The sequence below is a fragment of the Gigantopelta aegis genome, chromosome 4, assembly GCF_016097555.1.
Source record: "Gigantopelta aegis isolate Gae_Host chromosome 4, Gae_host_genome, whole genome shotgun sequence".
Lineage (NCBI taxonomy): Eukaryota > Metazoa > Mollusca > Gastropoda > Neomphalida > Peltospiridae > Gigantopelta > Gigantopelta aegis.
Window position 1 is genome coordinate 75,519,952 of NC_054702.1, and position 17,015 is coordinate 75,536,966.

At 36.2% G+C, this 17,015-nt stretch overlaps 1 protein-coding gene across 1 annotated transcript in view; it reads left to right on the forward strand.

Moving 5' to 3' along the window:
• Window positions 1–17,015, forward strand: part of LOC121371095 (1-phosphatidylinositol 4,5-bisphosphate phosphodiesterase beta-1-like) — a 158,826-nt gene that overhangs the window by 94,595 nt on the left and 47,216 nt on the right. Inside the window, exons 4-6 of the mRNA XM_041496743.1 lie at window positions 1,552–1,692; window positions 2,239–2,372; window positions 5,396–5,480. Of these exons, the coding sequence (XP_041352677.1) occupies window positions 1,552–1,692; window positions 2,239–2,372; window positions 5,396–5,480 (360 nt within the window). The remainder of the gene's footprint in view (window positions 1–1,551; window positions 1,693–2,238; window positions 2,373–5,395; window positions 5,481–17,015) is intronic.

A 17,015-nucleotide genomic window follows, 5' to 3' on the forward strand; every position in this document is an offset into this window, starting at 1 on the left:
TGCCTAATACAGAGATATAAACTTCCTTTCTAGTTCTGTGGTAGTTGGTGCATTAATGATGCATGTGGAAATTTAAAAACAACACCTGCATTACTGACAAGAATTAGTACCTCAAACAATGTATATTTTAATTAATTATTATTTGGTCAGTGATAAATTTTAGCAAATTAATCATTGGTCACAAAAATTGCATCTGATTCCAACACTGAATTCAAATGTTGATTACATTGTACAGATTTAGGATGTTGAATAAAACTATAAAATCAGTATTTCACAGTTATGACTGTAAAGATTTTTTTATTTTTTTTAAACTGAAAATTATACAGTTAATCTTTTATAGGAAGAAATGTACTCCCTTTTTTTTCTCTTTTTTTTGTGTGGAAGATTATATGGAAAATGGAGTATTATAGATTTCAAACCTGGAAAAATTTAATCAATCTTCTGGTTTCATTCATATTACTCTAGATATTGACAGATCAAACAAAGTATTCCTTCATAACAGTTACGTTTTTGTCCAGTGCCTTCTTTTAGCATTACATCACACCTGCCAAGATTATTAATTATTTATAACACTGTTTTGTCTGTAAAGGTAACATGGTACATATAGGTGTTACTTTCTATGTTCATGTTTACACTTCTATTTACCTGTCCTCCACATTTTATATACACCATAGACAAAGAGAGATTTAATATTTTCCATGTAGTGCACAGAAATAATTTAATTTTTATTATCAGCTATGTTAATTAGTTGGATTAATAAACAGGCTGTTTACCTACATGTATAGTAACACTTCTTCTGACCTCTCAATGAGTGACCCAAAACTAATGTATATTTTCAGATTGGCTTCACACTGTACGTAGGCATTGTCAGACCTGTGAAAATAAGACACTAAGTTTGGTTAATCTACAAACTTGTAACACATTTGGATAAAGTTACAATAGAGTGAAACAAGAGTCTGTGACATTGAAATGAGGAAATACCCTTAAAATATAGACTAGAGCTCATCTCCATAACAGTTACTTCTCAGAGATACTCATGGGTACTTTAAAAAATTAAAAAAATCAGGGGTGGGAATTCTCCTCAGATTAGCTGTTTCCTTCTCATGGAACATTGCGTTTCCTCGCATTTTATCGTCGTTTCCTCCAAAATGTGTCAGATGGCACAGATTTTAACCTAGGATTTCAAGAATTTCTGGGACCCCTCATTTCCTTTTTTACAGTTCACCAATTCCCACCCCTGAAAATGCATTTTGTGGTATTAGAAACACCAAGATGACCAGAAACACTTCAGATGTATGGAAATGAATAATCTAAACAATAAAATCTTAAGTAATGTCTGATTTTAATTATCAAAAATTGCTCTAATAGTGTAAAATAATCTGTAATGTTTAAAAACTAGGGTCTATCATTCAACTGGGCTGCTGATGCATAATCTTTAGAATTGATATTACTTTTTTTTGTAGAAGTTCACTGATATTTACAACTCATGTTTTCCCATGTGTGTGTAATATTAACAAGTTAGTAAGTCACTCTGGTGTTCTTTCTTTATAGGATGGAAAGCTTCGTGATACACTGATGATTGGGCAGCAAGATATTCCTTTGGAAGAAAAGACTGTGTCCGTATGTTTTGGTACAGACTTTGTTAATGTGGAGTGGATTAACTTTGTCAGTTCTCACAGGGATACTGCTAAGGTATGGAAATTCAATTTCCTTTCTTAACTACTGCTGTTATTACTTTTTAAATGTGTTTCACTATTAAATAAAGTTTTTATGAATGCAGGGCTTGAATTTAATGGCAGCACCGATGGCAATTGTCATGACTGCAGTATGAAACGCTGTAATTCAAACCTCTGAAATGTCAAAATAACTTGAAATGCATTTCTGAATATCGACAACTGTACAGCAGCTGTTAATGACCATATTGAACTAAAAGAACCTTGTTGCACTCAGAAAAGACAAAAGTCCCCATTGTGCCACAATTAGTGAGATCTAAAGCCCCTGATGTTTGTATGAAGCTTCACTAGAGTTTCGCCTAATTTCATTAAATTCAAAAAGATTATTTTTGTACTAATGTCTAACATACATGTGTATATTTGTGTTTTCTTCAGGAATGGGCAGATAACATTTTCAAGTATTCCCAGTACCCATTGGCTCAGAATATGTTTAGCTCAAATTGATTATTAAAAAGGAATCTCTTTGTGTTGATGTCTTACATGTATGTATTTGTGTTTTTTTCAGGAATGGGCAGATAACATTTTCAAGTATTCGCGGAACCTGTTGGCTCTGAATGCAAGCGCTCTCACATTTTTAGAAAAATCCTACACTCGCCTGTCTGTTGTGCTCAATCAAGATGGCAAGATCCCTATTAAAAAGTAGGTCATGTCTCCACTTGCCCTGGGTTTAAGCATAATTCATGTGACGCAGAGTTAAGAAGGGATTAGAAGAAAAATGAATGGATTTTTTAGTGTTTTCTTTTTTCTTTTGTTTTTTTGTTTTTTCTGTTTCCTATTTTGTTTTGCTATAAATTAAGATAGTACAGCCATTAAAGAAATGAACAAAAGAAGAAAATGAAAGAAAAAATATTGTTATGAAAAGTAAGTTATTCTTCCAGCTGGTCCATAATGTATATACAGCACAATTAATGAGAGAAAGTAATTAAACCACTGGAATCTAGATAATAACTATCTACTGTGTTGTCTTTTGCTCTGCTGATGTATTTTGGTGGTTTTAGTACTTTTACTGTCACATATTTAGTTTCGTTGATAACACCTTAGCAGAGCCATATATGTACATGTATATATGTATATGTATATATCATTTAGGGGATAACTGTGTTGTACTTGACTATCTGTAGATGTTAATGAGCAAGTTTTACTGTTACAAATTGAGTTTTACTGGTGATGCAAGGTAGAAATGGTGCAACAGATATCTGCAACACTGATATAAAGTTATAATAAAAGCCTGGTCACTACTTTAATTTTTCAAATCATCCACCTGACAAAATATACTGGATAGTACAAGCAAATATAAACATTCATATATACTGAACAAAAAAAGAAACTTCCGATTTGTACATATAGTATGTGTTGTGTTAAAGAATTCATTGTGTAATGAAATTATATAGGTAGTATTAGCCTTGAGCTGTATTATCAGGATTCATGAATTGTATCGATTATTTTTGCACTGTTAATCATCGACAACGTGAAATTCAATGTGCTCGTGCATGCATGGTTCAACATGTCCCGTATAGTATTTGGTCAATTTGTTTTTCTTGTCTTACTGATATTGTTGTCAAGTGAACAAAAACGCTTCAAAATTTGTAAAAAAAAAAATTTTTTTTACATTGTAGCATTTTTAGTATGCCAAGAATACCCAATAATTTACGCGAACGGGCAATTGGCATGCTTGATGCTGGCATGTCGACAGAAGACGTTGCAAGGCATGTTGGAAGTTCTAGTCGAGCGATACGAAATCTTCGCGTAAGATTTCGAACGACAGGAAGCACCAACGACTTGCCACGTCATGGACGTCCACGCATTGTAACACGTGGTCAAGACTGCTATATCATGAAGACACATTTGCGCAATCAATTCCAAACTGCCACTGCTACTGCTGCTAACACACCTGGGCTTCATAATAACCGAATCAGTAGGCAAACTGTTCGTAATCGTCTACGGGAGAATGGTTTACATGCACGACGTCCTTACTAAATCGTCTAAATCGTCTTAATTGGGCATGTGTACACACTCGTTGGATACAGCGACGCTGGAATACCGTTCTTTTTTTTTTGATAAATCCAGATTTTCTTTATAACATAGTGATGGCAGGGTGCGGTCTACCGTAGGAGAACTGAACGCTATGCTGACTGTTGTGTTCTTGAACGAGATCGTTTCGGGGGTGGGGGTTCTGTCATGGTCTGGGCAGCCATTGCCCATGGTTATCGTCATTGATGGCAATTTAAATGCTCAACGTTACCACGATGACATTCTCGCTCATCACGTCATTCCTCTGTTCCATAACAACGCCAACATCTCGATTTTTCAGCATGATAATGCCACCTCTCATACAGCTAGAGACACTGTAAATTTTCTTAGGACAAATAACATTGATTTCATTGATGACTGGCCTGCTAAAGTCCTGATCTCAACTCCATCGAGCATGTCTGGGATAGTCTGGACAGACGATTGAGGCGTCGTCCCAACCCACCCGCTAACGTCAACGAACCCCTACCACACTTGGTCAAAATTTCTTCCAGTTTCTGTTAACCTATGGCCATGATTTTTGCACCAAACGATGCATCATGGAACACTCTTTAAACGCATATATAACAATTATTCCCCCGGTTTGTTTTCATCAAGTTATATTCAAGCAAAGTTAGCGGAAGTTTCTTATTTTGTTCAGTATATATGGCACAGTTAGGAGAAGCAAGCAGCAAATAGTGTAGAGAACTCTCTTTTAATGTTGGTTTTTATTTTTATTTTTTAAGCGCCAAACAATCACTTCTCACATATTCTCATTCCAGTCAGAATGGTGTTGTATGAGAACTATGGAAATAATGTGCTAAATAAATTCCAATTAATGAGAATTGTAGCTACAATGTCAAATTAAAAAAACATAATTCAGTTCACTTTTGGAAGATTGGAATGGTCTAATGCTCTTTTTCTGTAGTATTGATTAAGTGATATGCATACAAGATTTAGGTGCTTTTTGAGAATCGCTACTTGAAAGGCTTTATGTGTGGGTGTGCTGTAAGAACACTATTGTTTAGAGTTAAGTACCCAGGTATTAGCCCATATTTTCAGAATGCAGATGTAGATTTATAATAATTTCAGCTTTCAAAATCATCAAAGAGCAAGGTTAGCCAACATCAAAGCTTAATAATGTGAATAAAATTGATGGTGAAACTTTGAAACTCTATCACCTTTTTTATTCCAATAATTAATATTCAAAGTAAACTGAAACCTAAATGTTTTTTAATACCATCCAATATAACTTTGGTATGCATGTGTAGCTTTTCTTTGAAATGAGTATTGTTTTAAAATAACTTTTTGTAATTTTAATACTAATATCATTTTGACTGGCAAATAGGAGGCAACTATTGACAGTGCTTCTGTATCAACCAGTTAGATATTTTTAGTCAAACTAACAAAACCATTAGTTTATCTAAAAATCTATACTAAATGTTATTAATGCAAACTCTTTATATAAAATATTAATAATCTTTCTATTTAACAAGGCAACAAAGGTCATGACCTCAATGTAGTGGTAAACATTGTTAAAATTAGTCAGAAACATCTTTCATTGTCTACAAACTCAGGACAGTCTCTTTAAAAAGTGTGAGAAATAGAAATTTTACAGAAATGATTAATATTTTCATCTGAATATTTTATTTTAGTGTTCAGAAGATGGTAGCAGTTAATCGAGAAGACCGCAAAAAAGTAGAAAGTTCTCTAGAGGCAGCTGGGTTCCACACAGGAAAGGTAAGAATAACATCAGCTGATTTACACGTAGCTTTGTAATACGCACATCCACATGTTCCAATATTCACTTTGTTTTCTTACTTCTGCTTAAAAGCCCTGCCAAATCTTCATTAATGCTACCTAAAAGTATTTAAATATCAATGTATTGTACTTGGTTGTAGATCATCCAAGTGCTGTTAACCTCTGAGGTATTGCATGTCAACCAAGTGTCACTAACCTCCAAGCTGTTACACAATCTCTAAGTGTTCTTTACCTCTGGTCTACTACACCTCAACAAAAAGCCACTAACCTCCAAGCTGATTTCCCTGAACCAAATGCTGTTAACCTCTGATGTACTGCACCAAATCAAGTGTTGTTAAAACTCAACAAAGTGTCACTAACCTCCAAGCTGATTCCCCTTAACCAGATACTCTTAATCTCTGATGTACTGCACCTCAACCAACTGTTGTTGAACTCAACAAAGTGCCACTAACCTCCAAGCTATTTCATCTTAACCAAATGTTGTTAACCTCTGATCTATTGTACCTTTAACTAAGGCCAGTTGACCTTGAAGCTACATATTGCTGTCTGTAGTAATGAAATACTTCTTTGAAAGTGACTAATCTAAGTAATCACTGAATCTGTTGACTTGCTGTTTAATAGATGTGTCACTTAGTTCCTTAAACTCATTTGTGGCCTAGATCAGTTGGATTCTATTCTGCAACTAGAAAGTCATTCAATTTGTACAAAGGAATTGGTGTCTATTTTTTTTTTAAGAAATTGTGGGAGTTTATTTTCTTTTGTGATGCATATTAAGCCTTGTTTTCATCCAGCTGAAAACATTACAGTGTTACAAGATTAATTTAATGATGTTATTAAACACTTCTTTAGATCCCACAAGGCTTAATATTTTCACTAAAGCGATATAATAGCATGGACGTTAAACTGCAGACATGGATTTCTCACCATTAGTTGGGCAGGATATTGCCTTGATCCCGTAGAAAAAGAAATTAATGCCAAAATCTGAAATTCTATCAACTTATTACAAGGCGTGTATCTTCTAGCATTTTTTCCCCCCTGCTACATGGTTTTTGTTGTTGTTTTTTTTCCGTTTTTTCTCTCCGAAGAACGTTCTTGCTTCATAAAGAGCTTTGTTGTTAATAAAGTCATCCTGGTTCATGCGGTAGTCACAGTGTCAGACCTGAAGGCTGGTGGCTATGAAATAACTAGCTGAAAACCAATTTGGTGCGGATGCTGGCACCAAGGCCCTGAGGCAGGCTGGAGTTTGGTGTGTTTTGTTTGCAGAAATTGGCAGCAAACACCAGCAGGAGCCTGGCCATGCAACACAGGATTAATATGATATTAAGGAGCACTTAATTGTGCTAAACTTGCATGAATAGGCAATTATGAGGCTGTTATTCAAGGTAACAGCTGCTCTTGTCTGCTGGATTGCTGGTGCTAGTGCATATGGAGACAAGGACCAATGTACTTGATGACCAGTATGAGATGTGATGCAACTTTTTTATGTCTTAACTAAATTTCAACCATTATGTCCTAGGCATGCTGCTCTTTGCATTACACCTACCAAGGTATATTTATATGTTCTTTCACATGGACAAGATAGCAAATACCACAACCTGTCCAGAGAGGGATCCAGGAATTTGTAAGGGGGGGGGGGGGGTGGTCAGAAAATTCTAAAATGGTCAATTTCAGTTTGTTACGGCAAATGAGCAAAGCTGCCAAAGTGACTGAGAAATGCATTTTCACATCAATTTAATGTTGTATTTTGTGGATGATAAATTTAAAAGGAATTTTAAAAAAAAGTCATTAAAAGGGCTCTTCAAATGAGTAAGGGAGATCACAGGACCGCTGTGACATCCCTCTGAATCTGTCAGTGCTGTCATCGGACAAACTATCATAGACCTTAGGTACCTGTAGGACTCAACATATTTTAGCACCTTGGTCCTCAATATAAAATTACATTATTTTTGTAAGATTTACTCTTTCAAAGTAACATTTTTGGGTGAAACAATGTATAATAATAAAAAAAATCTTCATTTTAATTCACACATATATATATGAGTTGATTAATGAGCATATTGGGGCATTGTTATACTAATTTTCATTTCCTGTCCAAAAGTGAATCTGTTGACTCTGGAAATCTGTCAAGAGGTGATTTAAATGCATTATTGGTTAATAACATTAAAAATATTTCTTGGTCCTATATATGGATCCACTTCTTCCAATTGGTTGTTATGTTGTTATACATACAATGAAACATCTCTAAGCCGGACACCCATGGGACTAAGCAAAAAGTCTGTTTTAAGGGGTATCCAGTTTAAAGAGGTTATATTCTGTACTGATGTTTAAAAGAGAACCGTAAAAATGTCTGGTTTTGAAAGAATTCAGGTTTATAGAGTGTCCAGTTTTGAGAAGGTTTTAGCTGTCAGTAACTTTTTTTGAGAATAGTTACTGTCTGCCATTATATTTAGTTGTAAAAATGTAGGCAAACCTGAAGGTTACAACACAACCTGTTTGGTTACCGTGTCTGTCCAAGTCATTAATGCTACATTTATGAATCACAATGCTAGCAGTTTTACAGTATTGTTCTTGGCATTAGATAGTAAAATGTTATGATCACTTATCCGTAAAACTCCTGTAGCTCCTGGCTTGTTTGGCAACAAAGACATGTATGATGTAGTTTTTTTTAGAAACAAAAACCTTGCTCTGCTTGTACCATAAAGAACTTTTATTAAACATTACCTTGGCACACTGTTCAGTCAGTCGATATTAAGTGTTAGACTTGTGGAAATAGTGAGTGAGTAAACTAAATAATTATGACATTTTGTTTATGTCAGTAGAGATGGAAAATCATTTGTGACAAGTTGATATTCTTGATATAGCTTATTCTTTTTCTCTATAGTCATAATAATTGTTTAGGGTCACCAGATGTTTCTGTATGAATAGAGATGGATATCATTGTGACAATGGGACTGATTCAAGGCAAATCAGTTTTACAAATTGAAAAAAACCCCACCTGATGTTCCTTGTGTAGCTCATTCTTCTGATCTAAAGTCTTAATAACAGCAGACCAGCATCGGATGTCGCTAATCTGCAGAGTAATTGCTTCTCCTACAACCTTGATTGAGCTTCAACAAATCAATCAATGAAATAAATAAACTACCAATAATTTGCAGTTAGTGAAGCCACTGGTATGCTAGCTATTTATAAAGTTGACCAGAACTGAAATTATCACAAAAAGTTTAGTGAAAATGATGAGTGTCATATTAGGTGTGGAAACACATACATCCAGATAATTCTACTTGCTATTCTTCAGGATTCCTATTAGAATGTGTTAACATAAAGCAAACACTAAAGTAGTTTAATTGAACCCGTGAAAAGAGACACTAACTTTGGTTAATCTACAAACCTATAACACACCAGGATAGATAATGTTACAACAGAGTGAAATATATATATGTGTGAAAGTTTGTTTTGTTTAACAACACCACTAGAGCACATAGATCATAGAGGAAACCCAACATTTTTCTATTATAGTAGCAGTGGATCTTTTATATGCACTATCTCATAGACAGGATAGCAGATACCACAACCTTTGATATACCAGTCGTGGTGTGGGTCAACATAATGCAAACATTAATTGCATCTTAATGTGAAGTAAATCAAACTAGCATCACTTTCCATGACAAGACATAAACTTTATTTATATACCGGTATAACTCTCACTGATCACAAACATTTATTTTTATTCCTGTTGTCAGTCAAACTTAGAAATGTTTTTTTATATATTAAATGTACTTTTGTAAATGTTTGACTTTAAGAATAATTTGTATTATTTACTTTTATTTATTTATTTTGATATAAAATACATAAAATATCAATGGTATAAAACAGTAGCCATTCCTTCCAAAAACGAGCAATTCAAGGAATACTAAGTTTAGATGAGTCACAAACAGTTTTTAAAATGGGTCCATTTTTATAAGGAACTAGTAGCAGTACATATTATGGCTAATATTTTATCTTTAGTTAAAGCAAAGAACTGCATGAAAATAAAAATAATCGGCAACAGGGGGTTTACTGCACCTCCTAAGCCATCCGTGGTGATTCATATGATTTCTGCCACTTAAACTGGATAAGGTTTGAAAGTCTTGATGGTGCTTAAAAGATTTGTAAAATAACAGCTATAAAGTGTTTAAATCTCTCTAGTAATACTCATGGCACGTGATGTGCATATCATTATTTAATACTATTTTGAAGTACAGTTCCTGTAATGCATTCTCTTTTCACAGTATTTCTGTCCTAGATATTAGAGAGTTAATGTTTTTGTAATATGTGTATATTTGTAGGTCATAATGCTTTTTTCTTGATTCCCCAGTTGTATAAGCAGAATACGATTACTGGATCAAACAAAATGATATTCTGTTGATGGTTATGTATTGTTTGAATGTGACAGGTATACCAGGAGTAGACTAGTATTTGGTTCTGGTTATGTCAGATACATGTAGGTATTGTGTTACATTACAAAACTTGAAATAAAACTGTGATGATGAGTCGCTAACAGAATGATCCCTGACACATATCACAGAAGCCCAGCTAGACCAATTAATGTTGTTTTTGCACTAAGTCTTTGTAATGTACCGATTAAGTTCAGAACCACATTTTGTGTATTTATTTCAAGAGTGTTAGGTTTAAAAATTCATGACAAACATAGTCTAGCAAGAAATGCCATTTTATTTGTTGTATGATGTTGTACTGTAAGTGGTTGTTACACTTAATAAGATATCATAGTAAGGCTTCTGAAGGAAAAATTATAGTTTTCTTAGCCTGTCCCTACCTCAAGTCTAGTTCTGATTACTATAGTAAAATTAAAAAATTTTGTTTATTGATAATTTACATGGTCATAAAAGGTTATGCAAAAAGAAATGGGTTACCTAAAATGTTTAGGTACATAGGGATGGGATGTAGCCCAGTGGTAAAGCACTCGCTCGATGCGCGGTTTGTCTGTGATCGATCTCCATCGTTGGGCCCATTGGGCTATTTCTTGTTCCAACCAGTGCATCACGACTGGTTTATCAAAGGCTGTGGTATGTACTGCCCTGTCTGTGGGATGGTGCATATAAAAGAACCCTTGCTGCTAATCAAAAAAAGTAGTCCATGAAGTGGCGACAGCGGGTTTCCTCTCTTAATATCTGTATGGTTCTTAACCATATGTCTGATGCCATATAACCATAAATAAAATGTGTTGAGTGCGTCGTTAAACAAAACATTTCCTTCTTTCGTTTAGGTACATAACTGATTTCACTGATTTCTGCAATTTTCTCTCTCATAGTGAATATAAAATGAAGATTGAATGTATTTTCTTGGCTCATTATGTGGATGTCTATGTAAGATGAACATGGTAAAAATCCAAGTTTCTTAAAGTAGTGTCAAGTTTTGTCTTAAAGACCCATGAATATGGCATCTTTTTTAGTACTGGTATCATGTTTCTTTGATATGTCTACAATGACCAGCCTGCCCGGCAGGTTAGTGACCATCAGCTGCCATGGCACGCTCCTCCGCTGTCTGACACTGAAGCTGGTCTTTCAAAAGACTAATTACATTTTCCTATGAACCGTCATGGAGTCACTTAACAGTCAGGATGGCAATGTCCTCATATATGGAGGAATAAAAATCAGGTGTTGTTGAAGAAAACATTCAACATTTTCATAAAGTACTTGAAAATATTTTTATTTGTCAGCTATACCGTAATAATCAATAGCTAGGCAGTTTAAAACTGTACTAATTTTATGGTTTGAGATCTTTTGAGAAAGAATGGGAGTGTTGAATTGGGGAAGGGGAGGACAGGATATACATGTACTGTAGCTCAATATGTTTAATCCTCATCTTGGCTGTTTGGATTATATGATCGAACATATTAGTGGACACTTTATATTTTTCCCATCCCAACCAGTGCTCTGTGACTGGTATAGCAAAGACTGTGGTATATGCTTTCCTATCTATAGAAAAATGCATATAAATGATCCCTTGCTGCACAGGTTTCTTCTAAAAAACTGTGTTGCACAGTTGCCAAATGTTTGACATCCAATAGCTAATGATTAATTAATCAATCTGCTCTAGTGTTAAAACAAACTTTAACTTTTAACTGTTGATTTAGTATACCATTGACCATATTTGAGCAAAATCTAATATACATACTTCCCATCAAAGGTCAGAATACCAGGCGTAGTGGTTAAGCCATCAGACATGTGTACCATGTTCATATCCTGGTTCCAGCTCCCAGTTTTAATGGGTCATTATGAAGACCAGTGTAAGAACACGCACCACACCAACTTTTCGTTCACTAGCCACTAACAACTAACTAATTATTTTTTTTAATTTTTAAACAACTAACTATTAACCCATCCTAAACAACAGCCTATATACATGTACCTGATGTGTCTGCCCAGGACTAGCTGCTAGAACCTTAGTTAGATGTAAGAAAAACCACCAAGTTGAAAATGAAATAAACTGAATGAACGTTAAATTTAAAAAAAACATCAGAAATCAATGTCATGATGCCATAGTTGACATGCCAAACATTACAAAACTTAATATAAAATCAGCTGGAATTTATTTCTCGAATTTGTAATCAAGATCACATTCCAGAACATAATTTATTATTTAGTTTCTACTCACGTTAGCTTAATTTGATTAAATTTATTCTAATGATTAAGACCATGGTCAGCTGATTAGTTCTTAGCTTATTAATGAAGTGAAAAAGATTTTACCACTGTGGATCATTGCAGGCAGTGATATAGATTTTCACGTGGGGTAGTTTATAGCTGCAAGATCATTGGTGCAAGTGTTGCACCTCATTACACAGAGGTCGTCAGATTAAAAAGAAGTTTAATCAAAGACGAATCAGGTACATAAATAATGTATTTCATGCATATTGGCCATTTGATGGTCCATCTAATTGAGCAGGTTATGTGCAGTTTGCGACCAGTTAACCGGATAAAAGGAATTAAGATGTTGTCGAGGGTGTTATTGGAATAAAATCCGTGTGTTTGGTGTCATGATTTGGAGTCTGATTTGTGTGGTAGTGCAGAGCTCGCCATTTAAGGAGAGCTATCACTCTGGCTCTTCATCAGTCCCGTGATGATAGTTCAAGGAGAGTCATTTTCAAAAGGATTAAATATCAATGTTTAATATGATAATATCTTAAATGACTCCCCATAATCTAAGTTTGGGAAGCAATTAATCACTCTCCCCAATTTTCTTTTTCATGGTAATTTAGGTCTGATACAGGAAAGGAAAACTCTTTAAACTATTTCAGTTCAAATTTTAGTTTGTTTTGGCTATTTCATCTCAGATGTTTGTCTGATCACATATTAGTACATGTATAATGTCTGCAATTTGAAGATCAGTCAGTACTTTTGTAAATACCAATGATATTTCACATAATATTATGGCAAGGCAAAAGGAAATTGATTTTGTCTGTCTCTATTATTGGAAGTTATTGATTGCCAGTCTAGATAAGATCATAGGATGAAAACAGTTTGCATGCTTCATGCATTATGCCAATTTCAATTAACTTTCAAAATGGAAACAGAATTAGAAAAACCTTTATTCCAGTATGTTTTTGTTAAAATCAAATACATCATTGGGAGATTGTATTTTATATTCATATTTTTTGCATGATTATTTAATGACCATTGTTGAAATAGGACTGTTGTGTTAGTTATCAATTCGTCCCCGCCCACCCCCATTATCATTTACCTAGGGTTTGGACTTGCATTGTTGGTTTGTTCACCTCCATCCTTCTTCCCTTCAAGGTAATTCTAGATCAGCTACTGGCATTAATGGTTGTTATGTGGTGGACTCTTGAATCATTTGAGTAGTAAAGGACATGATAATATTAGAGGCAGACACGCTAAGTCAGTGTTTGTAAATGTCTTCACTATTTAAGGGGAGCTATCACTCGTGCACCTCATTGCCTCCCTGACCCAATCTAATATCTCGATGATGACGGATGTTAGCCCTTGCTCTCTCGATCTGCCCCCCCCACCTGGGGGGACTGATGAATACCTATGGAATGCTGATTGAATACCGGGTCTCGTACACCGGGTCACGGGCAACCGTGACCTTGGTGTACGGAGACCGGATTCAGAAGAAAGGAAGGTGGAGGAAGAGGAGACGTGTGCCAGCGGCGGCGCAGGGGGGGTCAAAACCGGTGGCTAAACCGCCAGCGGCGACTCCTTCTGTTAGACCGCCGAACACCGCTCACCAGAGGAAGACGACCCAGATGGAAGAGGTTCCGGCCCCGGCTGTCTCGGCTACCGTCCCACTGGAAGAAGACGAATTGGACGAGCCTGACACAGCCATCTGTGTCACCCCGTCCAATCGGCCTCCGACACCTACTCCTACTCAAGCGCCTCCGGACGTATCGCCGACCCTACCGACGACACCCGTTGAGGCGAAGCCCGGAAGGAGCCAGTTGTGAAGAGGAGGAAGGCGAACACTCCCCCGAGTTCAACACCACCCAAGCCAACTCGCCCCTCCAAACCGCCGCAGCCGAGGACAGAACCAGAGGGATGGTGGTCACTGTAGGCCAGCCGTCTCCAACAGCGTTACCAGCAGCTGGTGAAGACGAACCTCTCAGATGTACGCCACCTGATTAGCCGCCCTAAGGAGCAGGCATATCAACCACTACCCAACGGACTCAACGAGGGGGAATTCGCGGTGCACCGGCTCAAGATGCGGGAGGGACAGAACGCAGTGTGCGTAACCATCCGCCGGAACGGGAAATTTAATCAAGGTCTGCTACTACAGGAGATGGACAACCCGACATTACATCGTGTCCTGAAAACCGTCGCGGGTCCACACTACCGTCCAATCACCAGGTCGCTAGCAGACTCCGATTACCGGCAGTTCCTCCCGCACCTTGACATCCAAGACTACATCGGAACCCCCTAGATAACAACCTTTACCTCCGTGAGTACCAACCTCTTTTTTGGGCTAGTTAGACTTTAAACGTTTTGGAAGCAGTTCAAAATTCTTATGTTTATTTTTTTATAAGTAGTCTAACGCATTTTATTTTGGCGCCCGTTCAATTGCTCAAAATCACCTTAAAAACCTTTTGGCTGAGCAGTCTTAACTATTTTTGGTTAAATTTTAGAGTCCGGACATGTTTTGGATGCAGTTACTCTTTGTAGACTTAGGTAAAATACAGGCTTCACTGAGGAATCGAAATTCAGCCAATCGGAGCACGGCTCCCACTCGGTGTACTTCAAGTTTACGAAGTGTCTGCTATTTGGTCCGCGCTCGCGTCGACCTTACTAAATGGCTTTATTCCAAATTCCGCCCACCTCAAACTTACCCCCCCCCCCCTCCTGCTCCGGAGTTAGTCACTGGCGAAGTCAGAGGCTAAATCCGTGGTGGGCGTGCCTGAACCTTCGTGGATAGGGGCACGTAAAAAGAGTTGCCCATTGCCCGTTGCCTCCCTATATAGTATGTATTATGTATCAATATGGTATTATCTTAAATGATTCCCCATATGTGGAGGAGTTAATCACTTCCTCTCAGGGTTGGTTTTTTTGGTGAGTCTGCTTTTGAAACAGATTGAAATAGTGCTTGCTTATTCTCATCTTAACAGCAGTTCAATTCTTCATCTTATAATTGTATATCACAATAGGTATAATTAGCTTTTGGAATAAACTTTTACATAGGTTTTGTAACTTTATTGTTTTGTTAACAAAGAGCATCTATAGGAAACCTCATAGATTTATATTTTGATGACTTGTTCACAAGTGGGACATAACCACAAAAATAGTTACATCATCATCAGCATTTTAGACTGAAGATGAATAAATAAATAAATAAATAAATTGATATTGTTCTGCTGTCTGCGGTTTTTAAATGTCATGACTTCTAGCTCATAAAACAATAACATTTAGCAACAAAGATAAAGGTCATGTTATGAATAAATAATTAATTGTGTTTTCTGTGATATTTCCCACATCAGACATAATGACACATCTGAACATAAAAAAGAGTGTTATATGACAATACCCAAAAGAGCTACAAAAATTGGTATAAAACTATTATTCAAGACTAACTGTACAGTGGTATAGGTAATCTAATAGTGGGCATATATAGGCCACAACAAAGTACAAAATAAGATATCTATCTTATGTTATCTAAAATAATTTTTTTATATAAACAGATGATCCTTTAAATTGTTTAATTAGTATGAAGTAGAAATCTTGTCGGTAGCCAAAGAGGCCAGATGCTTAATAACAAAATTTTATATTTGACTGAAGAATCTTAATGAACTATTTTTGAATATTTAAGAAATAAATAATTGCTGATGTCTGGAAATTGGTGTTTATAGACAATCATATCAATTATGGATGGCCAATTGAGCAGGTTTAACTGTATTCTTACTTTAGAAAAGAAAAAACTAAGAAATCATAGTCACTCCTGGATGAGCCATGATGATATTCTTTTCATATTCTGAGGGTGGGACTTAGCTCACTGGTAAAGCGCTTGCCTGATGTGCTTTCGGTCTGGGATCAATCCCCTCTGTGGGCCCATTAGGCTATTTCTTGCTCTAGCTAGTGCACAATGACTTATATATCAAAGGCTGTGATATGTGCTATCATGTCTGTGCATATAAAACATTCCTTGCTACTAATGGAAAAATGTAGCAGGTTTCCTCTCTAAGAATATATGTCAAAAATGTCCACATGTTTCACACCCAATAGCCAATGATTAATAAATCAATGTGCTCAAATGATGTCATTTAACGAAACAAACTTTTTTATTCTGGTATATGTGGCTATTATATGCAGTGTCCTGTATAGCAGGTGTGTCTGTAGGCAACAAGCCAGTGAGATACCTTTGTTGTTGGGTTTTTTTATTTCTTGTTCTAGCCAGTGCACCACAACTAGCCATGGTATGTGCTGTCATATAAAAGATACTTTGCTACTAATGGAAAAATGTAACAAGTTTCCTCTCTAAGACTATGTCCAAAATTTCCAAATGCTTGACATCCAATAGCTGATGATTAATAAATCAATATTCTTGTACCATGTGGCTGTTATGTTCAGTGTCCTGTATAGCAGGTTTGTCTGTAGGCGACAAGCCAGTGAGTTACCTTTATTAACAAACGTGAAGAGGGACTGTTTGCCTTGGCTCCATTAGCTCTCTTGTCTGATCCAGACAGTTGTCATTTAGTGTGGCAATAAATCATGAGAATTGAACAGTTCTTTCCTCTCCCAGCATCCTCCACTGCGCTGGAAGAGTAGACTGTGGAGTACATACATCAGGCCCCATTAGTGGACTCTGTGTCTACTCTGAAACAAAAGACTTTCTACTGGACACAATAGAATGAATAGCTCTGTAAAGATACTGCTCCTGGTTGCATTTGGAACTGCTGAAAAAAACACCAGTATGACCAGAAATGTATATTGGTAATGTAAGGAAGCAGTTGTTTATAATCTGCTTAAGGAAGCAGTTGTTTATAATCTGTTTAAGTACGCCCCAGCATATTAT